Below are 27,118 nucleotides of genomic sequence, written 5' to 3' on the forward strand. Positions count from 1 at the left end.
TCGGGACATCTGAAAGAAGTGATAACTTAAAATAATCAAAGTTGAACAATAAAATCTTTTATTGATTATAAAATTTATTTTATTGTTAGTTACAATTCTTCTAGCGTACCGCTGCCGTATGCGTAAGAGAAAGGGAAGCCAAACAGCTGGCGCCGTAACGCGTTACGTAACGAAGCTGTTTACAGACCCATAAGAAGTTATCACTTCAAAATACATTTTGAAAATTCAATTTAAGGTCAAAATTTTCAAATCGTTCTTTAATTTTAGTCAAATCTTCCATACATCATCTTTTTTATCTCCTATTGTTCCGTCATCTAGGTACCATACGTTTAACTTAGACTTTAAATTTGAATTTGAGAAAAACTATACTATTATATTTAAATTAGCTTAAATCGATAAGTGTTAACATAATTTATGTACATAATTACTATTTAAAATACTTTAATATATTTTATATCAACATGCATGCAAATGGTCCACATTTAAAGAAAGTTCGATTAAAGCAACTCTAAGGGAACACGTCAACTACATATTATTTGTATCTGTTAATTCCAACTGTACTTGCACAGAATAAAAATAACAACATTCAATAATACGATTACGCCCCTTCAAGTCTGTCAAAATTTGCTTGTATAGCATATTAATTTTACTGATCGATGGGTTAAAACTTACTGCATTTCTAGAGAAAATTCCTACGTTAAGTTACTTCTTGTGTTAGTTATCTAATTTTAATATCACTGAACATAATATTTATAAATCAATAGGTACAATTGCTCTAGGTATTGATTTTTCATAGGTCACGGTAAATAATATTGAGAAAACGAAAAAAGTTACATATATTAATCGTTATAAAACTACAAAATGACTGATTCAAAGTATTTTACAACAACAAAGAAGGGTGAGATATTTGAGCTTAAATCTGAGCTGAATAGTGATAAAAAAGAAAAGAAAAAGGAGGCGGTCAAAAAGGTAACTTATGCAGCATTCCGTCCGATCTAGATTTTCACATTGAAGATTTGTGTTTAATTGCAAAAACATACTCTTAATTTTTTAGGTGATAGCTTCTATGACTGTAGGCAAAGATGTCTCAGCTTTATTCCCAGATGTTGTAAACTGTATGCAAACCGACAATTTAGAACTCAAGAAATTAGTTTACTTGTACCTCATGAACTACGCCAAGTCCCAGCCGGATATGGCCATTATGGCTGTTAATACATTCGTCAAGGTATGTACTACTTTTATATAAAATTAAAAAAATAAATAAGTCTAATTCTATGTAAGGGTTTGGTTTTTTGCTTTTTTATTAGCAGTATGCATGCTGTGAAAGTTGATAGAATAAAATACAGCATCTTATGATTTATGGAAATTATGATAATAAAATTTAATATAATGCAAACAGGAGCAAGCAAGTAGGACTCGTCTTAATATATTTCAATGATACAATCTATCAAACTTTATAGGATAACTCTATTTATTAAATACGAAAATGTGCTTCATTCTGAACATTTGCCTTCGTAACTTTATAAAAAAAAACAACATAGCTAAACATGTAAAATGCTTCTTTATGATTTAATTTCCTATGATGCAAACTTTTGGATATAGTTATTTGGTAACAATTATATAACTGATGTAAAGTATTTATTTTTTATGACAACTGATGTTTAAAAAATTAAGAACTGATTATATTTTATTGAAACAATCCTAAATATCAGTCATTAGATACCTAAGATATCAGATATAATTAATAAAGAAGTAGTTTAGCTATCTGTGTGTGTGTGACGTGTCTTTTTTATCGTTTTAATGTCTACTGTACCATATTATGATGGGTGGAAGGATCTACCAACATACCAGCTTGTTAAGGTAAACAAATGATCCAAAGAAATCAACTCATCTCTCTGTAGATTTACACATTTAATAAATAGTCATTAGATATAAATTAGACTGTATGTACCCTATTATTTTGAGATATTTTTGAATGCATGCAATTAACCCAGTGTGCATGGCATATGATAGCGAGCACAGATGTGTAAATCTACATTTTATACTAGAAAACGATAATGGAACAGAAAGATGTCTTAAAATTATCCATGCCTCATCAATAGAAGCACATTGGCTATTGTTTATGTCATATTTTTTGTATCGTAGAACCTTGCTAATCATTTATGCGGTTAAGTTCAGATCATTGTTGTTTCAGGCTTTTGTACTATCATTGCTAATTATATCATCAATAGCTCTTATACTTATCTTATTTTGCTTAGTAATAGATTTATAGTATGTAATTCATCAGCTTAATAGTCAATACTTTTCATGTTATATTGATTTAAGTGTTCATGGCAATGTGTTAACATTTCATCCATACTTATATTACACAAGTATATAATTAGGCACCATGCCAAACCTTGAACATAGTTGCTCTGAAGATTTTAATCATGATATTACATAATCCATGGTAAAAATTGTATCGCTTAAATAATTCACCATAATGTTGAAAATGTAGATATTTGCATCATTTTTTTTGTCTAGATTTTTCCACAAATGCTGCAAAATGAATAGCAAGTTTCTACAGTTTTTGCTTATAGTCAAATTGCTTCAGTAACATTGATGTTGCTTATGATTCTGCTGCATTGTACTGAGTAATAGTCAACATATATTTCTACAGGATTGTGAAGATTCCAACCCTTTGATTCGGGCGCTGGCTGTACGGACCATGGGTTGCATTCGAGTAGACAAGATAACGGAGTATTTATGTGAACCCCTCCGCAAGTGTCTGAAGGATGAGGATCCATATGTTCGCAAGACGGCAGCCGTATGTGTTGCTAAGCTTTATGATATATCACCCAGTATGGTCGAGGATCAGGTAAAATAATATATCATAAACGTTAAAGCTTAATGAGATTTTAATGACAAATATTTAATTTTTAATTAATTTATTAATTCAACAGGGCTTTCTCGATCAGCTGAAGGACTTATTAAGTGATTCCAACCCTATGGTAGTCGCGAATGCTGTAGCAGCTCTCTCGGAGATCAACGAAGCGAGTGTTTCTGGACATCCACTAGTTGGTATGAATTTCAAAGCCCTTGTAAAAAGTAGATAAAACAGATCACAAGGCTAACAAAATAAGCATTTCTATCAAAAACATTGAAGGTCTGGTTAGCTGATTGAGTAAAAGTAATATACTAGCATAGTACACATTGTTACATCTGAATAAATAGAACGGGTAACGATAATATCATCAATAAAGATGGTAATAGTACTGGTCCGAGGTACCAGGGGATACCCAGAATCAGCCAAATAACATTTGAGCATGTTCCACAGAGATGAACGCGCCCACCATCAACAAGCTGCTGACGGCGCTGAACGAGTGCACGGAGTGGGGGCAGGTGTTCATCCTGGACGCGCTGTCCAACTACTCCCCGCGGGACTCCCGCGAGGCGCACTCCATCTGCGAGCGCATCACGCCGCGCCTCGCGCACGCCAACGCCGCCGTCGTGCTCTCCGCCGTCAAGGTATGCACAGCCTGCCAGACGCCCAACCCCCCCCCCCACACACCCCCCCGGCCCGGCGAGCCGTTAGGCGGAGGCTATATAATATAATACTGTTTCATATCAGGTCCTCATGAAGCTGATGGAGATGCTCTCCGACGAGACGGAGCTGGTGGGGACGCTGTCCCGGAAGCTGGCTCCGCCGCTGGTCACGTTGCTCAGTGCGGAGCCGGAGGTGCAGTATGTAGCTCTCAGGAACATCAACCTCGTAGTGCAGAAGCGACCGGATATCCTGAAACATGAAATGAAGGTGACCATTTCACTAAATTGTTCATAGTCAGAAATAAAACCTATTTGTTTCAATTTGTTGAAGTTCGATTTTACCAAACTGAATTATTTTTCGAACTGGACATTATGGAATATATTTTATGTGGTTTTTATAAATAAATGTCAAATGTTTAAGTATTTTTTTTGAATCCTTTAAAAAACTGGCCCTTTAACTTTCGTACAAATTTTCATCCAGTGCTTCGGAAGGAGGGAAGTTCGACAAAACGTGGAAGTACCGCTGTATTTTTGGTCTATATTTGAATATATGTTTTTTGGTTTACAGGTATTCTTTGTGAAATACAACGACCCAATTTACGTAAAGCTTGAGAAGTTGGACATCATGATCAGATTGGCATCGCAAGCGAACATCGCGCAAGTCTTGGGCGAGTTGAAGGAGTACGCGACCGAGGTCGACGTGGACTTCGTGAGGAAGGCCGTGAGGGCCATCGGAAGATGCGCTATCAAGGCATGTAACTACAATTAATTATTTCATTTTATCAGTTTCGGTTGGTGTCGAATGAACATAATTTCTCTATTTCACCCCATGGATGTCGTGGACCTACTTAGAGAATTGTTGTTAATATCATTAAATCAAATACATAAATAAACTTTGATATTTTCAAAATTTTGGCTATGGTGAACCAAACCACTAGAAAAGCATTCTCAGAGGTGACCGACCATAGGATTTGAAGGAATCATGTCTTTTACTTGTTCAAAACAAAACTAGAAAATATTTTAGTAGGCAAATTAAAAATGAGTCTAAGTTTTAGATAAGATTAAACACTTTAAACTATGAAATATAAAATAAATATACTCATTGTCAGGTGGAGCCGTCAGCCGAGCGCTGTGTGTCAACGCTGCTGGAGCTCATACAAACGAAAGTAAACTACGTCGTTCAAGAAGCGATTGTTGTCATCAAAGATATATTCCGCAAATACCCCAACAAGTATGAGAGCATCATCAGTACACTGTGTGAGAATTTGGACACGCTGGATGAACCTGAAGCCAGGGCTTCTATGGTCAGTATAAACAAACTTGACTCGTAAGTCTCGTAGCTAGCTTATATGACTATACATCCTGGGTTTGACCATACCATAAGTAAATACTTCCATCATACGCGCATACAGCTCTTGGTCCAATGCCTTTTAATAGATACAAAAATATGCTAGATTTCTAACGAGACTTTACTCATAAACATAAAAATATATTTATAGAATAAATGTCATAATATAAATGATTATAAATTACACTTTCCAACAGGTATGGATTGTCGGCGAATATGCAGAACGTATAGACAATGCAGACGAACTGCTAGACTCGTTCTTAGAAGGCTTTCACGATGAGAACGCACAGGTACAGGCTTTAGTCTAATAATTATATATTTTTAAATGTCACAGTTCAGCGAAATGAATTGCTCCTGTCAATTAAAACCTATTTATTTTGCTGCTCAGCGATAATGAAACTAATTATTTTATAATATTATTAAATAAAGTTCTCATTTATTTAGCCTCTAACGAGCATTTGAATATTTGAATAAAAAAAATAATGTAAAGCTTCTAGTTGAGAACGGAAAGATTATCAATAAGAACCAACACAAGACATAATAGTATTGCATGAATTAATATAAATCACTATATATAATAAATTTAATATTTTAATATGAAAAATAAATGTAAAAATATTAGAATAAGAAGATTTATAAAAAGTTATAGTTAGGAAATCAGGTTTTATATGAAGATATTCCAGTATTGAGACTAATGTTATTGTAAATATTTCCAGGTTCAGTTGCAGCTGTTGACGGCGGTGGTTAAGCTGTTCCTGAAGCGGCCGGCTGACACGCAGGAGCTGGTGCAGCACGTACTCAGTCTAGCCACGCAGGACTCGGACAATCCCGACTTGCGGTAATACTACCATTACATTTCCATTATATATTTTTCGACGATGATATATATATATATATATATATATATATATATAGTATTGTAGTCAATATTTATATACTTGGTGAAAAGGTTTTATGCAAACCCATCTGTGTTAGTATCACCAACTCATATACAGTCAACCGCCAAATGGCAACACTGAGTTTTGTTTCGATCCAGTTTGAAGGTTGAGTGAGCCAGTGTAATTACAGGCACATGTGACATAACATCTTTTTCCCAAGTACTTCGAGATCAGCAGCTAGGCCAATCTAATGGCTAGCTATGCAGAGGCAATTATAATATTAATTATTAGTAATATAATAATGTAATTAGTGACCGAGGCTTCATCTACTGGCGGCTGCTGTCGACGGACCCTGCCGCGGCCAAGGAGGTGGTACTGGCCGACAAGCCCCTCATCAGCGAAGAGACGGACCTGCTAGAGCCCACGCTGCTGGACGAGCTCATCTGCCACATCAGCTCGCTCGCCTCCGTCTACCACAAGCCGCCTACCGCCTTCGTCGAAGGTGATCATACCAATTATTTAATCACCAAAGGGTCATTAAGGTCTTACGCGCTTTACTTGAATTGCAACTAACAAAGCCAAGACTAGTAATCGATTTTAAAGAAGTTCTAATTGTCGTATTGATTTGTTTGTGATCGTTAGGCATTTGTACACCACGACTGCGTGTGTTTATTCGTTAAAATGTATATTATAAATAAATTATTTTACTTCAATATTAATTGTAACGTATTAATTTCCAGGTCGTGGTGCCGGGGTGCGCAAGTCTCTCCCTGCCCGGGGTACTGTTTCTGAAGACACGCAGCCTCAATTACAAACAGTCATACCCAATCAGGTTGTTTATCAGTTCGATTTTAATATTCGATTATTCTATAATAATATATTCGTTTGTTTATTTTATGATATAGTCATTACACGTCAGAAGTTTTTCACTCGGATAATTACTATGCATTTCCATGGCGGGAGTAAAAATAAACAAACCTTATATAATATTCGATATGTTTCACTTTGTTATATTAGCATACAAAATAATTTATTAACCTTAACAGCTCCTACTTAACCATTTTAATCGCCTATATACTAATACCAAGCTCTAGTTTTATTTTACGAGTACAATTGTAAAATGTAATGTACGGTGAATGTTTCTCAGGAATCTCTCATCGGCGACTTGTTGTCGATGGATATCGGCGGGCCCCCCGCGCCCGCCGCCCCCGCCGCGCCCGCCTCCAACCTCGACCTGCTCGCGGGGGGACTCGACGTGCTCGTATGTAGTTCGATAAAAGCTATAATATCTGTTTGTAAATCTAGGATAAATCATTTAAGTAATACGTATCTATTTCTATCTCTCTCTCCCTGTCTCAGTAATTTGACATTCAAAAGAAGAAGACTAAATATAACGTAAATAAGGGGATAATAAAATATGTTGTAAACTTATACTACAATTTAGAAATAATATTATTTCGTCCGATTATTACAACAATCTTATTTTTTTGGTTGTTTCATCGTATAATTCTAAAATATAATTGTTCCAGCTGGGCGGACCTGAACCAGCAGCGACCGCGGCTACGGCTACCGGCAGCGCGACCGGATTACTCGGAGATATCTTCGGTGCAGTTCCACCAGCCTCCTACGTACCTCCCAAACAGTGTTGGCTTCCGGCAGACAAAGGAAAAGGTAAAAAACTAACACATTCGTCACATGCTCTTCCTCGAGCAAAATATAATATCTAATAAACAATTGCCATTTCTGTCGATACGACTCGCTGTCACTTTTATCAGTTTAATGTATTTCTGTCCGCTAAGGTTTGGAGATTTGGGGAACTTTTACCCGACAAAACGGCCAGATGCGGATGGAGATGACGTTCACCAACAAAGCCATGCAGGCCATGAGCGGGTTCGCCATACAGCTCAACAAGAACAGGTGAGTGGCGGCATTTCGTGCTGCAGGTGTGTGTGTGGCCCGACCCGCAGTGACCGTGCGTGTCCGCCTGTCCGCAGCTTCGGCGTGTTCCCGGGCGGCGCGCTGGCGGTGGGCGCGCTGGCGCCGGGCGCCTCCGCCGACGCGCCGCTGGCGCTGGCCGCCGCCGGGCCCGTGCAGCGCATGGACCCGCTCAACAACCTGCAGGTGAACGACCCCCCGCTTCCCGAATTTGATAATTGTGTCGCATCTGTATTGGAAATATTAAAACACTAAAATTTACATATTTATTTTTATAAAACATATTTACATTCATAAAATTGATTTGTTTCCATGAAGTTCCAGCTTATATAATATAAATTCATTTTCAATGTTTCAGGTTGCGGTGAAAAACAATATCGACGTGTTCTATTTCGCCTGTCTCATTCCGGCTCACATACTCTTCACCGAGGACGGTCAGCTCGATAAGCGCGTCTTCCTGACCACGTGGAAGGAGATCCCCGCGGCTAATGAAGTCCAGCATACGATTTCCAACGTGCTCGGCACCGCGGACTCTATCGCTCAGAAGATGACACTCAACAACATCTTCACAATCGCAAAGAGGAACGTCGAGGGACAGGATATGTTGTATCAGTCGCTTAAACTCACGAACAACATATGGGTTCTTCTAGAGTTGAAATTGCAACCCGGCAACCCAGAAGCCACTCTCAGCCTCAAGTCCCGCACGGTAGAGGTCGCCACATGCATATTCCAAGCGTACGAAGCTATCATTAAATCGTAATCTCTCTTGTGTAGCGCTGCTTTTATATGTATATGTTGGTCGAAGATCATGTTACTACTGATTAAGAAGTTACTCATCATGAAGTATTCTTTTGTAAGGTATTATGAAAGACTTTATATGACTGTAAATTCCGCTAGTTGTATAAATGTTTATTTAAAACTTAGATATGTATCGTAGATCCTTGGAGTTTTATTTGATAGCTCCGGACTTTAAACACTATTATTAAGAATTAAAATATTTTAAATAAATTTATGTTAATATTCCCCTGGTTTTTCATTAATTTTATCCTTTAAATATTGTGAAAACGTTTACCGCATCGGATGACTCTGGTGCTTATCGATGATATGATATGTGAAATTAAATATTATGAGTTCCATATAAGTACCTTAACGCTATATGATTGCACCGTTACATCAAAATAATTTTCAGTAATCGCAAAAATGTGACAAGTGATTATATTCGACAAGTCAGTATCTGTCAGAGAAGTATTCGTATTTTATACCTGATATTTATTTATCAGCCTCGTAGTGTTTAGGGACTAGCTTGTATAATATTTTATAATATATCGGAGATGCTTTTGAGAAGTTAGGATTTTGCTTTATTATTTAACGTAAAGTAGTTATTTTTATAACATTTAATACACTCGTGAAAGCTAAGAGAATGTAGTAGCGTTATCTCCACCTTCCGTACAGTACAGTTTCGTGTTGTATATAGATAAATAAGGCATGTCACCTCGTTAGATTGTTATCGTCATGCATGTATGAGTGAGTGACGCTCATCCTAACAACAAGTCTTGGTGCGCAAAACGTCTAACAGTAAAGACAGCAAAACATACAACTTAGATATTTGTTAAGTTTATTTTATTAAGACGTTTATTTTTTTAATAGATCAATAATTGCTAAAATTGACAGATGAGGCTTTTATCATAAAAACAACAAATGTTTAATATAAATTCATTTATTACTTTTTACAATAGGTTAAAACCAGTCTTAGGTTCTACTTCATTTTGTCTATAGAATAATATAAAAATTCGAATTTGTTTTACATAAAAATATATCTTTGTCCTTATCCTATTCAATAATTATACAAAAAACATTTATGAATGTAATAAATATTTATTTATTATGAAAGAAATCTAGAGATTCCAAATAAAAGAAATAAATGTAAGGCACAATAAATTCTTACAATACTTTAGAAATGCATCAAATATTTATAATAATTACACGCTAACACATCTATTGCCACAGATACTGGTAAAATATATTACACGACATTCAAACTACACACCAGACTTTGCATTTCATATAATATTCAATAACATATTTACTGAGAGATTTATCTTTGATACCGAAACATGAAAACATCGAATAAATGTTACGAATGAACATTTAGTCTATTTTGACGAGAAACTGTTCTATTTCTAACTTCTGTCGCATGATCGCGGACAGAACGACTTCCGTGCTGCACACCACATTCAACGTCTTCTCCGATTGCAGAAGATAGTAAACTAAATGCAAATCATTGGGCACTGTCAGCACTAAGTAACTGTACGGCTTCTGATTATGCATCTCCTGAATGGAGACATACGATCTACGGTTCTTCTCGACTTTTCCACCACACAACTCTATCATTTCAGTCAATCCCGCTTTGGAAGGCTTAACGCAGGGCGTCAAGAAGAACGTCATACCCTCGAATAACTTTTTCCTCTGCTCGCCGCATAGCAATACTTCGTCGATGTCGCAGTTGAACGTCTCGTTGAACGCCTCGTCTCGCAAGCCGTGCTCGGCCTCGTCGGCGAACTTGTTCAGGCGCTGGCTCTCCAGCACCCACTCCGGGGCGAGCAAGTGCTTGACAGTGATGAGGCAGCTCACCAGCTTGCACGTCCGAACGAGCTTCTCCATTACGAGATGGGTCGCCTCCGAGGCCGACGTGACGACTAGACCGCCGAGTTGGCTGCAAAAGATCCAAATCATCATATATATATATATATATGAGTAGAAAACTTTAAACGCGTCACAGTCGAGCGAGGGCGGGGTGGCGTCGACTCACCGGACGACGGCCGCGAGGCGCGCGAGGTCGGCGGGCGGCAGCGCGGAGAACAGCACGCGCGGCGCGAGGTGCAGCGGCGGCGGCGCGTGCGGCGGCAGCGCGGGCGGCGGCGGCGGCGCGGGCTCCAGGCGCGGCCGCTTGGCGCGCCGCCCGCTGGCCGCCGCCGCGCTGCGCTTGGCGCGCTCGTGCGACTCCTGCGTGATGTTGATGGGCATCTTCCACGCGTCTGGGGGCCGGACGTTACTATTGAGAGCTCGAAAACTTGGAGTGTGCTCGGAACATTTATTTCACAATATCAGTTTAGACGGAGAGCAGCTAATTTACGATGTTAATAATTTTAGGCTGTGCCCGAGGGGCATTCGACTCACTCATCAGATGTGAAACCAAGCTGTAGTCCATGCGGAAGGGACTGGCCAGGTTGAATTGCTGATATTTAGCATTTTCGATCTGAAATTAGAGTAAAATAGTGCTTAAAATACAGAGACTATAGAGATACTAATAATCATAATATATATCAGTGTTCGGCGCGCGCGCTCGGCGTACGGTCACGTGAAATATTTTTTATATTTTTAATTGGAATATTGGAGTGTGCGTAATAAAAGTAAACGAAAATGGTTCAATGTAAAAAATGTAAACTCTTTGTGTCTGTGTCTAAAGACGATACAGTAAAATGTAAAGGTGCTTGTGAGGCGGTTTATCATAAAAAATGTGTAAATAAGCAATTTTTGCAAAATCAATATTGTGATGGATGCCAGCAAAGTGGGTCGCTATCTCCGGAAGAGAACCTCAGGATAAAAGTAAATGAAGTATCAGGCGAAAAAGTTTTACAAGAAATAAACAAGAAACTGGAGGTACTTTATAAAGTTGAAAAAAAAATAGAAGATATGACAAATACTATCGAATTTTACGCTGATATGTACCAAACATTGATACAATTTAAAGAGGAATCACAAAAGAAAATAAAAACGCTGGAAGAAAAGAACATATACTTAAATAAATGTAACAAGGCATTAGAAGAGAGGGTGCAGGAGCTGGAGATGGCAGAAAAAGAAAAAAATATTGAAATACATGGATTGGAGATGCGTAGTAATAATGAAAGTACATTAGCTGTAGTGCAAGAATTGGCAAAAAAGCTGGACTTAAATCCAAATGATATTGAAGATGCTAGGAGGGTAGGACAAGATAAACCAGACGTTACAAAACCGAAAACCATATTAGTTACACTTCGGACCAAAACTGCTCGTAAAGACTGGATGGCAGCAAAGAAGGGTAACATGATTACTAATAATAAAGTATACGGCAATGGTAATGATAAAAAAGTGTACATAAATGAAGATCTACCGAAATACAAGCGCCAACTCCTGTGGACTGTGAGAAACAAACTAAAACCAAAAGGATTTCAATATATTTGGGTTCAAAATTGTAATATTCTTGTTAAAAAAAACAATGAAGATAAAAAAATATATAACATACGGTCGGAAGAAGATTTAAAAAACTTCGACGACAACAAATAAATTCCGCAAATAAGGCAAGGGGTACACACTAGATGACTTATTAATATTAACATTCGATAATACGGATAACTTGTATAATGATTATAAGTTTAAAAGATATTATAGTATAGTTGAATTGGGTACTGATTTAAATAAAAATATTGGTTATACGAACATTTTTCACTTAAATATAAGATCACTTAGAAAACACTTCAACGAGTTACTAGTGTTATTAAATAAAAACGTGGATAAAATAGACATATTGATATTAACTGAAATAAATATTACAAAAGATGAAATGCAGTTTTACAAAATACCAGAATATAAGACATTTATACATACAAGAGAAATAACTAGAGGAGGAGGAATATTGATATACTCGAAGGAAAAAATAAATTTCGATGCCCAAAAACTTAATACTAAAACTGTAGAAACGATACATGGTCGACTCAGTGTCGAAAATAGTATGACACATATAATTGCCATATACAGACCACCTAGCACTAATACATTATTGTTTATTCAACAATTGGAAACTATCATAAGATCGATACCGTCACGCGACAACGTCGTCGTAATTGGCGACACGAATATAAACATCTTAAATAATGCGGTAAACCCAACAATCAACAAATACAAAAACAATATGTGTGCACTCGGCCTACAGTGTATAATACCGAGTACGGAAACAACGCGCGAAGCGATCGTGGACGGTCGGCTAGAGACGTCGTGCCTGGATCACGTGTGGGTGCGAGCGGGACAGGGCGAGAGCGGCTCGGCGGCGTTCGTCCTTGAGACACACATTTCCGATCACCATGCAGTAGGGCTATCCTTGAACTTACGTGCGAATAAAAAAGACACAAAAATTATTAAATGCAATAGTGTACGTATAAGTGAAAAAAGTGTAAAACAGAAATTAGATGAATATGAATGGATTCAACTACTTAAAATTAAATGTCCTTTAGTTTTATATCAAACACTGTGTGCGGTGTTTGATGGGATCTATAAAGATAGTACTATAACTGTTACACTACATGACAAAAGAACAAAACAACCATGGATAGATGTACATTTATATTCACTGATAATGCGTAAGGATCATTTATTCAGAATTTGGAAAGCGGAGCCAAAAAATATGTGTAAGAGATTAGAATATACAAAATTTAGAAATAGGTTAACTAAATTGTTAAATATTGCTAAAAATAGATATCGACAGACGGAAATTAAAAAATGTAACGGTGATTTCAGAAAGATATGGGAAAATATTAATTTATGGTTGGGGCGGAATAAAGTTAGTCTAGATGATATTATACTAAAATACTTAGGTAAAAAAGATAGTATTAACCAAATTTGTACAAATTTCTCTAATATATTTACAAAAGAAATACAGGCTATTAAACATGTATGTAATGTAAACTTTTTAGATAGGAAGCAATATGTGAATCCATGTGATATTAGTTTTAAATTTATTAAAGTAAGTGCAGTGGACGTAGAAAAAATAATTAATATGTTGTCGTGTGACAAATCGCCCGGTGTAGATGGAATACGGGTGCAGGACGTTAAGTATTTATGTAAACAGTTAAGTCCTATTATAGCTAATTTTATAAATATGTCTATGTCCGAGAGTATATATCCACATAAGTTAAAATGTGCAATAATACGTCCTATATATAAGTCTGGTAGTCACTCTGATTACATTAATTATAGGCCTATAGCAATACTGTCTGTTATTGATAAAATTGTCGAAAAAATTATTATCGGGCAGGTTAGTAAATTCCTAGAACGCTATAACGTGTTGTCTAATAATCAACACGGATTTAGGAAAGGGCGCAACACTGTATCTGCCTTAACAGAATTTGCAGAATACACCAACGAATCCTTAGACTCGGGTAAACAATTAATAGCACTCTTTATTGATTATAAAAAGGCGTTTGACACTCTGGACCATGACATGCTGTTGAAGTCGATGGAAGAGTGTGGTATTCGTGGGCCGACTAATGACTGGCTCAAAAACTACTTAACCGATAGGAAAATTCGCACGGTAATCGCGGGATTCTCGGGTGAGGAAGCATCTGTTGAACTAGGCGTTCCAACCGGCTCGGTGTTCGGGCCGGTTGGCTATATCATGCATGTTAACAGTGTGTCGAATGTAGTCGGTAAATGTCGGATGTTTATATATGCAGACGATATGTGTTTAATTTATGCGTCAAAAGAAATAACGGAGGTACAAAAATATATACAAGAAGATTTCGAAAATATTTGTAAATGGGCGCATGACAATGGGATTATATTGAACATAGAAAAAACAAAATGTATGCATATATACTCGCCATATAACCAGAAAGCTAAGCACGTTGAAACACAACATCTCGATATAATAGGGCACACCTATGAATGCTTGCATAATAATAAATCAAACTGCAACTGTCTTAAAATAGAATATGTACATAAATTTAAGTATTTAGGCCTAAATATCGATAAACATTTAAACTGGAAGATACATGTAAATTATATTTGTAATAGTTTAAGAGCAGTGTTAAGTAAATTTTATCATTTAAAACCAATACTAAATAAACACATGTTAAGAATAGTGTACTTCGCACTCGCCGATTCGCTTATAAATTACGGACTTATAGTATACGGACGAACGTTTAAAACATATTTAAAATATATAAGAAAAATACAAATAAGACTGATCAAGTTCCTAGTTAGTAAAAATGTTAAGAAAAGATGTAATAGAGACTATGATAGGCTATTTCATATATGCAAAATATTACCAGTTGACAAAAAGGTAGAATATTTATTAGGATTAGAATATTATTACAAGGACAAATATAAAATATTATTAAATAATAAATATAATACGAGAAGAGTTACCGACAAAAAGTTATATCAGCCAAAAATAAATAATTACTATGGGGAAAGAACAAATAAATATATGGTACCAAAATTATTCAATAGAAATGTTATGCTAAGACAAAAAAATGAAATAAGCAGAAAACTGTTAAAGATTAAGTTAAGGGATTTGTTTCTCGATGAAGAAAAAATGTCGCCATTGTGATATTTAAACAAATGTATATGGGAAGTGAATACTGTATTATTATTATTTTTTTTCTGTAATAACGAACGAACGAAAAAAAAAAAATATAGATATTAGGGCAGTGAAATACTCTAAAAGATTAATTTGGTCGACTTTTACAGTCCTGGAGTTTATTTCTTACTAGCATAAAAAATTCATCGATCATATAGTGATCGTTTTTAGCGTGTCATTTTATTGATATAATGAATCGCGAATGTACAAGTAACTAGCGACGACTGTCGCCGTCGACGGCGCACCTGAGCGAGCGCGGTCATGTTCCCGAGCAGCAGGTCGGTGAGCCAGGCGGCGCTGACGACGGGGATGCCCCAGTCGCGCGCGCGGCGGTACTTGTTGCCCTCGGCGCGCTTGCATATCAACACCGTGTTGTCCCGGCTCATGTACGGCGTGAGCTGCAAACGCAAGGGCGGCTGAGTGAACGGCTCGAGGCGAGCGGGGGGCGGCGGCGGCGACGGCGCGGGGCTCACCTTGGCGCCCACCTGGCGCAGGCAGCAGGCGAGGCGGCGGCGCTCGTCGCGGCGCCAGCCCGCCAGCGCGGCGCGGTGGTGCGCGGCGGGGCGCTCGGCGCGCGCGTGCAGCGCCGGCAGATGCAGCGCGTGCCACGGCGGCGCCACGCAGCGCCGCTCCAGCGTGTCGGCCACCCAGTACGCCGTCACGCAGCGCTTGGCGTCCCGCAGCGCCTGCCGGGAGGGATCGGATGTACTCCGCGCGGTCTCCTGCGGCCCGGGGCTCGGTCGGCCGGTGCCGTACCTGCATGACGACGCCGTGCCGCTGCGTCTCGCACAGCACGTGCGTGACGCGCGCGCAGTACCCCCCCTCGACCTCGCCCCCCCGCCGCGCCAGCGCCTCGGCCCAGCGCGCCACGCGGTCCGCGCCCGCAGACTGCTGGTACTCCACCTGGCGGCGATCGTATGTTAATCCATGCGTTCGGAAACGAATAGTTTAATCATCAAAAGTGACCGAATAGAAACTACACGAATCTACTAAATATTTTTTACCATTATTTTTTTTATACAATTTTATTTTTATTAAATCTCCATTAGTCTATGTAGCTTTATAAAATGCATATCAACGTATTATCACTGTATACTTTTTGCATAATATTTGATAGGCAAGTGGACCACCAGCTGTGGAATCCCAAAATTTTTTTTTACCCGTACGGGTTCACAAACAAAGAAAAGTAACAGTAGGCGTAGAAACGAGCAGGCTCACGATGTGGAAGACGCAGCCCAGCAGGAAGAGGTCCGGCGGCAGCTTGAGGTTGGGGTTGTGTCCGTAGAACTGCGCGCGGGGGGGCGCGGCGCGCACGGCGCCCGCGTACACCTTGCTGCCCGCCGCGCTCTGCGGACACGGGGAAGGAGTTCTTGGGTTTCCCAATCGAAAAATCTCAAGCCCGGAGTCTAGGAGCCGTTGGTCCTGCGCCTGAACTCTTCTCGGTCGTGTGGGATTTGCCGTCTCATCGGATTACAAAAGTCAGGGATATGAATAGAGAGTAAACTTGAGATTGGCCGTCGTCACAAATCGGTCAGATCGACAAATTATTATGCAGTAAAACTACGCCACCATTGGCCGAGACTTTAATATGCCTGGGGACAATCGTGAACCACTCTTAAGACAATTAAAAATAGTTATTCCCTGACATAGCGTTATCGCGTTATCTACGACAGGTGAATATGTGGTAATCTTACCGGCGCAGGCCCCTGGTGTGGATGGTGTGCGGGGCCCAAAAGTAGGCGTGCGGGGGCCCTCACCGCCCCACCTGCCGCATGTGCGGCCGTCATTAGCCTGCGGGACAGACGCATGGTATTAACATATAGTACAATACATAACTATCCCTCTTGAACAGAACTGGTCTTAAAAGGCTGATTATGGGATTAAAAAACCATTCCCGAGAAAGTATCACCTGCAATAAACTTTGTCAACCTTTATGAGACCAAGGCAAGCTATTGATAATGGAGCGTCAATGATCATCAGGTGTGAGTTATAAAAAATGTTTTATACCCTTTTATATTGCCTACCTTGCCTGCCCTATAGCTACCAAATCTCATCAAATTCGGTTCAGCAGTTTGACCGTGAAAGAGCGACAGACAGACAGACATAGTTACTTTCGCATTAATAATATTACTAAAGATGAGGCGTAGAAGTTTTCAAATGTTCAAGTAGAGGGATCGCTCATGCAAGCTGTAGTATGGGACACACGCGCTACTCACCGCAGCGTGCCGGCGGCGGAGGGCTCGTGCTCGGGCGGCGGCGCGGCGCCCTGCAGGCGGATGGACAGCATGTTGGCGAGCGCCGTCTTGGTCTTCGGGTTCACGAGCAGCGCGCCCGCGCCGCCTGCACGCGGGACGGTAAGTGAGCAAAGGGTAAGGGGAACGTTATTTAAGCAACCGTGTGACGTCACGGTGTGCGTCACGCATCACGTTACTTTTAAGTCGCGACATGATCACGTAATATATTGTCATTTTTAGAGATTTCTTAATTAGTTACAGACTATAATTTCAAAAAATGTGTGAATTGTAGTTTAGAGGATGACATTTACGACTGCCGCTCGTGAGGACCTAGGTTCGAATCCCAAATAGAGCTGCGAGTTCGGAAGTTGTGAGTGTAGTAAGGTGAGATCGAATTGTCTATCCATTGTACTGCATGCGAGGGAGAAAATAGAGGATGAGCCTTTACCTTGCTGTTCAGGCGTGGTCGGTGTCAACAGCGCGTCCACTTGCTGTTCTTGCAAGGGGGTTACTACATGTTGTGTGACAGGAGCGACCTTAATAGGGAATACGGTAAAAACATTATACCTACTAATTTTTTTTGCTATATAGTATGACTGAAAAAGCGTTCACACTAACGTAAAGTCAGTCGCCGACTATCCGTTTATTGCTTTTCAATAGATATTAAGCTTTTCTTTCACGCCGAACGGAAAACACAATATAACGCCTTACGTAGTCCTTGACGGTCGGTGGCGCTGATTAGCCAATCAGTAACCACTCGTCAGTCAGCCTCTCAGCTTACGTAACTCTCGACCAATGAAGTCTCAGCAGTTTGCTTTAAAATATTGTTTATTTGGCTTTTCTTCTCTAATGATTGGAATAGAGTATACCTTCACAATTCAGTCGAAAGTGAGCCTACTTAACGTCGGCTAACTTTACGTCAGTGTGAACGCTCGCTAAGGGAGACTACGACAACATGACGAAAATCTCCTTGCTTTCTTTGTTCCAGAAGTAATCTTTGTTCTAATTGTTACGATTATAACTTGACCAATATGAATTTTGGCAAAATATACAAGTAATTTTAGATTTAAATTTCGATAACAGGAATTTAGTTTACTGAATTTAAAAGTCAAATTACGAAGCGTGTCGCGATGCCGTAACTATTTTCTATATTTAAAAATCTAATTAAAATTTATAACAGTAATTTTAATTCGATTTTTAAATTTGCCACGTGTCATAAAGCGATTTTTTTTTTTTTTTGTTATACTGGACGACCAGCGATGAAACCAGCAACGCGTGGCAACGGCCAGCGAGCGAGTCACCTGCTTGGCGGCGGCGTGGTGGTGCGCGGCGTGGTCCCGCTGCGCCTGCAGCTGCTGCAAGCGCTGGTACTGCTGCTGGCGCTGCAGCTGCTGCAGGGACGACTCCACCGCGCCCGCCCCCGCGCCCGCTGCACACACCGACACTCCCTACACTCCACGTTCACACACGCATCGACAGAATACAGATCGCTAAGCGGTGCCGAAAGTCACGAGTTCGGTTCCGACCGACAGATTGGATGCTGACGTAGGTTTAAGAAGTAGGCATATCCCATACCTCAAAAACTAATTTTTTTAAAGCAGAGTCCTCGAAACTTTCGAAATTCAAATTTTGTCGTTGAAATTAATCTCATCAGCCAGTACCAGCAAATACATATAAGGAGAATCTTATTCAGAAAGTTATTAAAATTACTAAACATATTAATCAAGATTATTATGTTAATCCTGTCACATACTCCTGCGTTTATATACTATGTCAACAATTTAAAAGTATTAATTTCAAAAGTAGTTACTTACATTCTGATTCGGGTGAATCCATCAGAATTCAAACTTTGATATAAACTATAGATATACAAATAATGAAAAACTAACTACAAGAAATCCACTTTCAACATTAAAGTTTTTATTAATAAATTAAATACTGAATCACTTTTACACAAAACGGTTTGAAAGCTTCGCTTGAATATGAAATATTTTATATGGCGATTGTATTTAACGAGATCGCAACGGATTCAACGACAACCCTCGACAAACTACAATATATTCATCGAGGTATTAGAACATGAGGTATCGTTTGATATTAGAATTTCCGATCGGCAGTCGGCCATCACTATGTATGAACCATTATTTGAATACCAAAACTTCTAACCCGACGCATTCTTCCACACATTTGCTTGGATGTTCTTTCACATACCTAAAAATATATCTATGAGTAAGTGCGAGCGAGACAACAACACCAACGAGCTTGTACGTGCCCCTCGTCATATTCTATCACACTTTTTAAATATCGAATAACATTTTAAATTTAAACGTACTTTTTTGTTTGCTTTTTTTTTTTTTTTTTAATATTTGGCTACAACAGCGTTAAGGAATTCCAACCGATCGTATTCGTGCGTTTCAAAGAGAAACTTGAGAATATTATTATTATTAAATGATTCGGTTTCACTTAAAGCCTCTGATGCACAACGAGCGTCCCGGTGTAAACTTTCGTCCCCAAAAAGATTCAAGACATGACCTACCTCACCGATGGTCCATGACTTGACCATCATCAGCGAGACGATCGAGTACTGCTCAACGTGTTTTGGGAATACTTCGGATCATAAAGTCGAACCACCATAGATAAATGATTAACTGATTGATTTAGGCCCCGGCAGCGACTATCAAGACTGATCAGCACGTATTATAGTGCACGATTGTATGACGTCAGTGCACAACACGAGTGCACTCTTGTTTAGCACGCTTTAAACGCTCCATTAGTAAGAGTTCAGGTGGAGAAACCATGGCTAAACATGCTATCCTAAGCATGGGATTGGAAAGGCTACCAACTTCCAGAGTCCTGATCTGGATCTCTTATCGTGGGTAGGTAATCCGATATGACCTTTGATTTTCTTTTTATACTAGTGTGCTGGGTGTACTGTGTGAAATAAATAGATTTAGAAAAACATCAAGAGCCACACTCCGGGTTGCTACTAAAAAAATATTTAATAAGGCCTGTAGCAGGTTTGTGGCCTCATCGATGAGCCAACTGCTCCCACCTCGATAAATATTATAAATGAAACCAGAATATTTAATAATTATAATATTCTGTCAAACTACTGCAAAGTAAAGTAAAATTTCTTGTTAATAAAGCAGTTTTAGCAAGAAAAAAGTGTGAAAGAAGATAGTGTGATATTGAATCAAAAATGATTTTTTTATTCGTTGCATGATATTTAATTATTATAAGCATGAGAAATAAAATTAATATTAAGAATAAATAATACAATAGTTAAAATGAGCAAGCAGATAAGAAACAAAAGAATCAAACGGGAATTAATGAATGAATGACTGACCAGGTGACGGTGGCGGCTGAGCTGGTTGCGCTGCCGGTATGGTGGCCGTCCTGGCGCCTTGCTGCTGCAGCCATTGCACCTGAACAATTATATAAAGATAAATAATTTTACATGTGTATTTAGTACGGAGGTTTTATTGTATCATAAGTTTTGTGTGTGTGTTGTACTTTAATTCAAGATATTGTATAACTTTCTCTGTCTGCAGGTTGAATCTTGCAATTGAATTTTAAATCAGCTTCACTAAGCCGATTGTGCTGAAATGTTGTACACAGTTTGGATGCTCGGGACAATTCAGAGTAGTGTACTGAATATATCCTCCCATTTAAGTATGGATTAAAAAAAAAAAATTTTTTTGAAGCACTTGTTTGAACATAAAAGTTGATGCCCTTCACTTTAACCGTCAGTATGTACAGAAATCCAGTACATTAAATTTTACTTATTAATAGTCATATAAATTTCAAACTTTGCAAGTATATGTTATCTCTGTATGTTCGTTTATCACAGGTCTATCTCAAAAGAGGTAATATTACAAATGTAAACGTTACTAGAGACAATATTCCAAGATAACTTTGTTCTATTATAAAATAGATTATTTTTCGAAAATTATATAAACTTAATGCTTAGTAACTTCAGACACAAGGCACGTAACAACATGTAATGGTTAACCACTGGTGGATGAGTGGTGTTGACCACTAACCATCACGTGACCCATTTGCCAGTCCACCGACCTACTTCATACAAGAAAAAAAGGGACAAGAAAAGCCACATCGCACAGCTAGGTTTTTACTAAGAAAATTAAATATGATAATTAATTTAAAATAAATTAGCATTCTATAAAACTTTTTTATGTGTACCTGTTGCTGTTGAGATAGTCCGGGTGGTAATTGGCTTCTTATGAAAGTAACGCTCTGTGGTGCAGGCGAGGGAGCACCCGGGGAACCAGTCACTACACCCGTTTGCTATAATATAATTACAATAATTAATAATAAGCTAATTCTTAACATAATCTGTATTTCAGAAACATTGCATTTATAAATCAAAGCCGAGATGACCCAGTGGATAGAACACGTGCATCTTGACCGATGATTGCGGGTTCAAACCCCGGGCAAGCACCACTAGAATTTTCATGTGCTTAATTTGTGTTTATAATTCATCTCGTGCTCGGGGGTGAAGGAAAACATTGGAAGAAACCTGCATGTGTCTAATTTCAAGGAAATTCTGTCGCATGTGTATCCACCAAACCGCATTGGAGCAGCTTGGTGGAATATTTGCTACAAAAACTTTCTCGTCAAAGGGAGAGAAGGCCTTAGTCCAACAGTGAGAAATTTACAGGCTGTTAATGTTTAGTTAATGTAGAAAGTCATAAAGTAACATTCCACAGAATAATTAGTTCAGGTAATTACTGTGAATTTTAATATATATATTTTTTGTATATATGTATGTAGTAATTGATGAATATATAGCGCTCACCTGCTGCTGAGCCAAGGCCGCCGTCCGCTGTATGTGCAGCTGCCGGCGCTTCTGCAGCTGCGCGACGAACATGGCGCGCTGCTGCGGGTCCATCTGCTGCAGCTGCGCGTGCGTCTGCGCGTCCAGGTGGATGAGCTGCCGGCCGCCGCCGCCCGCCGTCCACGACACCTGTAAAACCTTGACATTGAGGAAGAGTAAAGATATAGAATGAGTTTTGGTTAGGTGTCAGTATTTTATATGTATTAGATATATATATTATAACAGTAAGTTCATTGAAATATTTGACTAGGTTACAAATATGCTTACCCGCGGTCCGACGGCTCCGGGTTGGCCGATCTGTTGTCTCTGTTGCAAATACTGCTGCTGTTGCCAGGCGACGTTCTGTCCGCCTTGTACTATTTGCTGGCCCCCTGGTGATACGATCTGTTGATTGCCGCTGTGGGTGATTATCTGCTGAATGCCACCACCCGGTTGCGGGGACTGAGGCACTTGTGTTAGCACTTGCTGCGCCTGGCCTACGGCCTGTCCGATTATCTGCTGGCCGGACTGTGTAACTATTTGTTGAGAGGACTGCGCAATAACCACTTGATGCTGCTGACCTTGCTGAGTGATCACATGCTGACCACCTTGGGATAAAACTTGCTGTCCACCCTGGGTAATTATTTGTTGACCCCCTTGATTCACTATCTGGCCTCCTTGGTGGACGATTTGACTTTGTGAGACTAATTGTTGACCACCTTGTAGAGTAACTTGCTGGTTCCCGTGGACCAAAATCTGTTGTTGTCCTGTGTGCTGATTAATTAAGACCTGCTGTGGGCCTTGGACTATCTGTTGCTGTCCAGATCCATTCAGTAATTGTTGCTTTTGCACCAAAATCTGATGATGAGTCTGGCTCATAGCCTGCCCTTGATTACCGATTGACTGTTGAAGAATTTGTTGTGGAGATTGTTGAATCGTATGCTGAGGGCTGAGTTGAGACTGTTGATTATTGATTAATGCTTGTTGTTGTGTTTGCATAATTTGTTGTTGCAAAATAACTTGGTTTTGAGGGTTACGGGATTGAACTAGAGGACTTCGGATTATTTGGTGCTGTCCTTGGATCATCTGAATGTTCTGTTGCCTCCAAGGTCCTTGCACTGTGTTCCCTTGCTGGTTTTGTATATTTTGCTGGACACTTTGAATTTGTTGGTTTGTGTTATTGACAAGTTGATTGAGTTGACCACCCTGCCCCGTTTGAGCTTGAGATGATGTGACCATCCCTTGTTGATTAACAACACCCATATTCATGTTCTGTTGTTGATTTGTTAGCGACTGCACCGTTTGCTGCTGAATTATACCCTGATTCTGTGCAGACATTTGCTGTCCAGAGTTTATAAGCTGCTGTTGATTTAACACCTGTCCTTGACCTAAATTTTGGTTCAGTTTCGCGTTTTGCAGACTCTGTTGCAGATTTTGAGTAGACTGTGCTAGCTGCTGGGCAATATTTTGCACAGCACTCTGCTGGCTTAATGTTAAACCTGGTTTCATGACCATATTCTGTTGGCTGAGTTGTGCTTGCTGTAAATTATTAGCACTTTGGCTCAACATTTGACTGATATTCTCAATCTGTTGCTGTGCAGAGCTCATTGAGTTATTAGAATTTTGGTTTATGTTCTGAGTTTGTTGTAAATGATGTTGTTGATTTTGATTTTGAATATGTTGTTGTAACTGATTGGATATATTTTGAGTAATTTGAGATGCTGAAACATTAGATTGAGTGAATCCTTGTTGGTTCTGTTGATTACCAATTTTATGTTGCAACATTTGCATCCGTAATTGGTGTTGTTGCAACAACTTTTGTTGTTGAATCTGTATAGCTGAAAGTCCATGAGGCTGTTGCGAAGTCTGTTGAGCTTGATTATAACTCTGTTGCTGTAAATTGACCTGCTGACTTTGGACATTCATTCCTGGCTGAGACACTACAGAGTTTTGTGCCATTTTCTGAATGAACTGAGTATTTGCTTGACTTCCTTGTATTTGTACATTCTGCGTGACAATTCCCTGAGGTATAGATTTGTTAATAATGTTTGATGTGGACATGGCCGTTGTGTAGCCCATTGAGTTTACATTTGATGTTATAGTCCCAGATGAGTTTGCAGTCGATGGCGGGTGATTCCAAGGCATCCTTTGCTTAAGTTTATCTAGTAACGCTTGTGTACTTTCATCTTTATTCTCTGCCATGTTTTGAGTCGGTACCTCATTCTTTGCAATCCCTTCCTCAAAATCGAATCCTGTAATGGCACTGATTCGATCCATTGGCTTCGATGGTGGCTGTGGTACTACCAGTAGTTTAGGATGAAACACCTCAGTCACTGCTTGTATCCTTGCCCGTACACTTTCTAATACCCAATCAGGAGTAACAATCTTAACTTTGGACGAAAGTGTGAGTGCAGCACTGTACTTCTTGCCCAAGGCAAAACCACAAATTAAATGAGTGCACTGAGAATCGAGATTCAATTTCACTTTTCCACCATGATATGTGATAATAGCGAATAACAATTTCGCATCAGCGGGAGTCACTTTAGACACACATGCCGTGACGTTTGAGAATATCTTGTTCTTGCTAGGAAAGTAAGGCTTCGGATTGGCAAGTTTCTTCAATCGTGCACACGCAAGAACCCAATTTTCAGTCACTGCGGGTATCTGATAGATATCCTGGGCGTCATCGAGGTCCGTATCAGCGGCATTGTTACCACAAATTAAATGAGTGACATAATCAGAAAAATATTTAGTGTTTTCCGCTCCTCCTGACTGAAGCAACTGCATAATCTGCAATTACAATAAAACAAGGGACCAGTTATACTACAATTCGAAGCGTAAATAAAAATAAAAACAAGTATACATGTCAAAAACAAACCCTTTCCGAGACATCGCCAGAGAGGTAGTACTTGACATCCTTGAAAACTGGCTCTTGCAAAGTTAATGAATCTAAATCGTCAACAATCGTTACCATTTTCTATTTCAGCAAAATAATAAAAACTTTATTTTAAACAAACATTGTAAGTAAACTTTTGTTCGAGCGCCGAAAAGTAAAAACTCAAGCAAGAACGTCCATCATGAAAAAATGTTACCATTAGAGAAAAATCGTTTTATCTAAAATACAGCGAAACCTAATCGATAATTTTGTAAGTTAATTTTCATAGGATTAAGATATGAAAAGGAAAGAATTATAGTTTTATATGTATAAAAAAATATTTTTTTCATATTAATATGCCCTTATACTAAAAATAATCTTTAGAGGTATTTTGTAATAATATATTATCGACGAACAATGATGTTCTAGTAAATATCATTGCCGACGACGTTGTTATATAGTGTTGTTGCAATCTTATAAGGAGCTTATTTAATATTTTATTATTATGATTTAAGTCGTTCCTTCCCTTGATTATAGAATATATAATTATATGTAATAATATATATTAATATCCAGCTTAAATTGTTGTGTCATAGTTCATATCAAACGTGTAATGACAGTTCCTACCTTTAAGAGCGCGATTTTTAAAACTTAACCTCTTCTTCGTTCTGACGTTCTCCATTAATGGCTCTAATAGTATAGTCCTAAAATATTATTTAAATTTATATTTTTTAATTTCAATAGTGCTACATGGATATTAAGATCGGTAGAAACATTTAAGAGGGAATAAAATAAAAATAAATGTAAATGACTTTTAAGTTGTAAACAAAAGTGTTTTATAGTGTCTGAGTAAATCAAATTTTTAAATAATTAATACTTTGGTGAATTTATAACGTTTACATTTTTTAAGTCATAATATTAATCTATAGAACAAATCTTTTAAATGTTATTAATTTATAATATAAACTTCAATAGGTTATATTTTTCTCCTGGTTTGCTGTAGGTTTTTTTTTATTTTTTTATTTATTTTAAACGTTAGGTCGGTGGTCGTTGGATATAAAAAACCAAATTTATCAAAAAAATCTCTTTACGTAACTGGTCCACACTTTTGATGACCTAAAAATTAAAAGCTAATCTTCACTTCTTTAATTAAGAGTCACAGTGTAACAGTTCAAAGCGGAAACAGCGCCGGCGTACAATTCCACAGGGAAATCTTTTGGACGGCGTGTATATGACGATGTATATCTGAGTAGCTGTGTTTTTTTTGTTCAACCTTTTTTTTTGTTGTATAATTATAATCCACTTTTTATGTTTTCCTCATTTTTAACCTATTATTTAATTTATAATAATTATATAGTAAAAATAAAGGTATATACCTATATTTTTTGTAATATTTCTTTAGCGTGGTCTGCTTATTTGGAAACTTTTTGGAACGAAGTTCTTTTACGCTGCTTACAGTTTAGTGGACTGGCAGAAATCGTCACGTTAGAAAAAAGCGTTATGCCTTTCCCTCTCTATTTCTTTTCTGTCTATTGTAGGTATATATAATATTTAAATAAAATTATTAATTATTAAATAAAATTATATTTGTTGTTGTTGTATAATAATCAATTGTAATCAACACGGGATGATTAATAAGAATATTGTCATTTTCATTTATCGAATTATTTTCAAACATTGTTAGCTTATTTTATTTTATTTGTCTGTTATTTAATACAGATTATATAGCGAAAGCAACTGCGTTCCAACCGAGTGTCCCTTGACACATCAGATTTTTTTTTATGGTATTTTTTAACTGAATATTATTCCATTATTTATTGACACATACAGAGCCGGACCGTAAGCTTAGGTGGCCCTGGGCTAAAACTACTTAGAGGCCCACCTAAGACATATCTGAAGCACTCGGAATTAAATTGAATTAAATTAATTGAATGGGTTTGATTAATTGCAGGATTCGCAGGGCTGCAAACCATGCGATCAGTTTAATTTTATACAGTTGGCTGGCTGGCAGCTGGATTCTTTCGCATTATTGTCTATTTTTGACTTTTACTTGACTTAGTTGAGGCCCTCTTGAATCCACGGGACCTTGGGCTGAA

The 27,118-nt window shown here is 38.4% G+C and overlaps 2 protein-coding genes across 4 annotated transcripts; one reads left to right on the forward strand and one right to left on the reverse strand.

The window, feature by feature from the left end:
- Positions 1-595: 595 nt before the first annotated feature.
- LOC125072022 (AP-1 complex subunit beta-1) lies at positions 596-8,709 on the forward strand. Its single transcript, XM_047682492.1, has 18 exons — positions 596-713; positions 797-969; positions 1,055-1,225; positions 2,660-2,857; positions 2,943-3,060; positions 3,317-3,507; positions 3,611-3,793; positions 4,094-4,276; positions 4,635-4,829; positions 5,071-5,163; positions 5,590-5,711; positions 6,063-6,253; positions 6,492-6,583; positions 6,899-7,012; positions 7,281-7,422; positions 7,551-7,668; positions 7,746-7,872; positions 8,045-8,709. The coding sequence occupies exons 2-18, from the start codon at positions 862-864 to the stop codon at positions 8,444-8,446; spliced, it is 2,748 nt and encodes a 915-aa protein (XP_047538448.1). The 5' UTR covers positions 596-713; positions 797-861; the 3' UTR covers positions 8,447-8,709.
- Positions 990-25,222, reverse strand: LOC125072020 (PAX-interacting protein 1). 3 transcript variants are annotated; one of them, XM_047682489.1, is made up of 16 exons: positions 25,026-25,222; positions 22,436-24,937; positions 22,130-22,306; positions 21,514-21,618; positions 20,660-20,738; positions 18,615-18,742; positions 17,762-17,849; positions 17,296-17,419; positions 16,774-16,870; positions 16,298-16,426; positions 15,836-15,982; positions 15,553-15,765; positions 15,325-15,477; positions 10,864-10,942; positions 10,496-10,721; positions 9,502-10,399 (listed from the first exon to the last, which is right to left on the reverse strand). In XM_047682489.1, the coding sequence occupies exons 1-16, from the start codon at positions 25,119-25,121 to the stop codon at positions 9,835-9,837; spliced, it is 4,908 nt and encodes a 1,635-aa protein (XP_047538445.1). In that variant the 5' UTR covers positions 25,122-25,222; the 3' UTR covers positions 9,502-9,834. The 3 variants fall into 3 exon arrangements, with proteins under 3 accessions (XP_047538447.1, XP_047538445.1, XP_047538446.1); XM_047682490.1 differs by having other exon boundaries at positions 9,503-10,399; positions 22,130-22,297; XM_047682491.1 differs by lacking the exons at positions 9,502-10,399; positions 10,496-10,721; positions 10,864-10,942 and adding an exon at positions 990-1,018 and having other exon boundaries at positions 15,417-15,477.
- Positions 25,223-27,118: the final 1,896 nt, after the last annotated feature.

The sequence above is a fragment of the Vanessa atalanta genome, chromosome 20, assembly GCF_905147765.1.
Source record: "Vanessa atalanta chromosome 20, ilVanAtal1.2, whole genome shotgun sequence".
Taxonomy (NCBI): Eukaryota; Metazoa; Arthropoda; class Insecta; order Lepidoptera; family Nymphalidae; genus Vanessa; species Vanessa atalanta.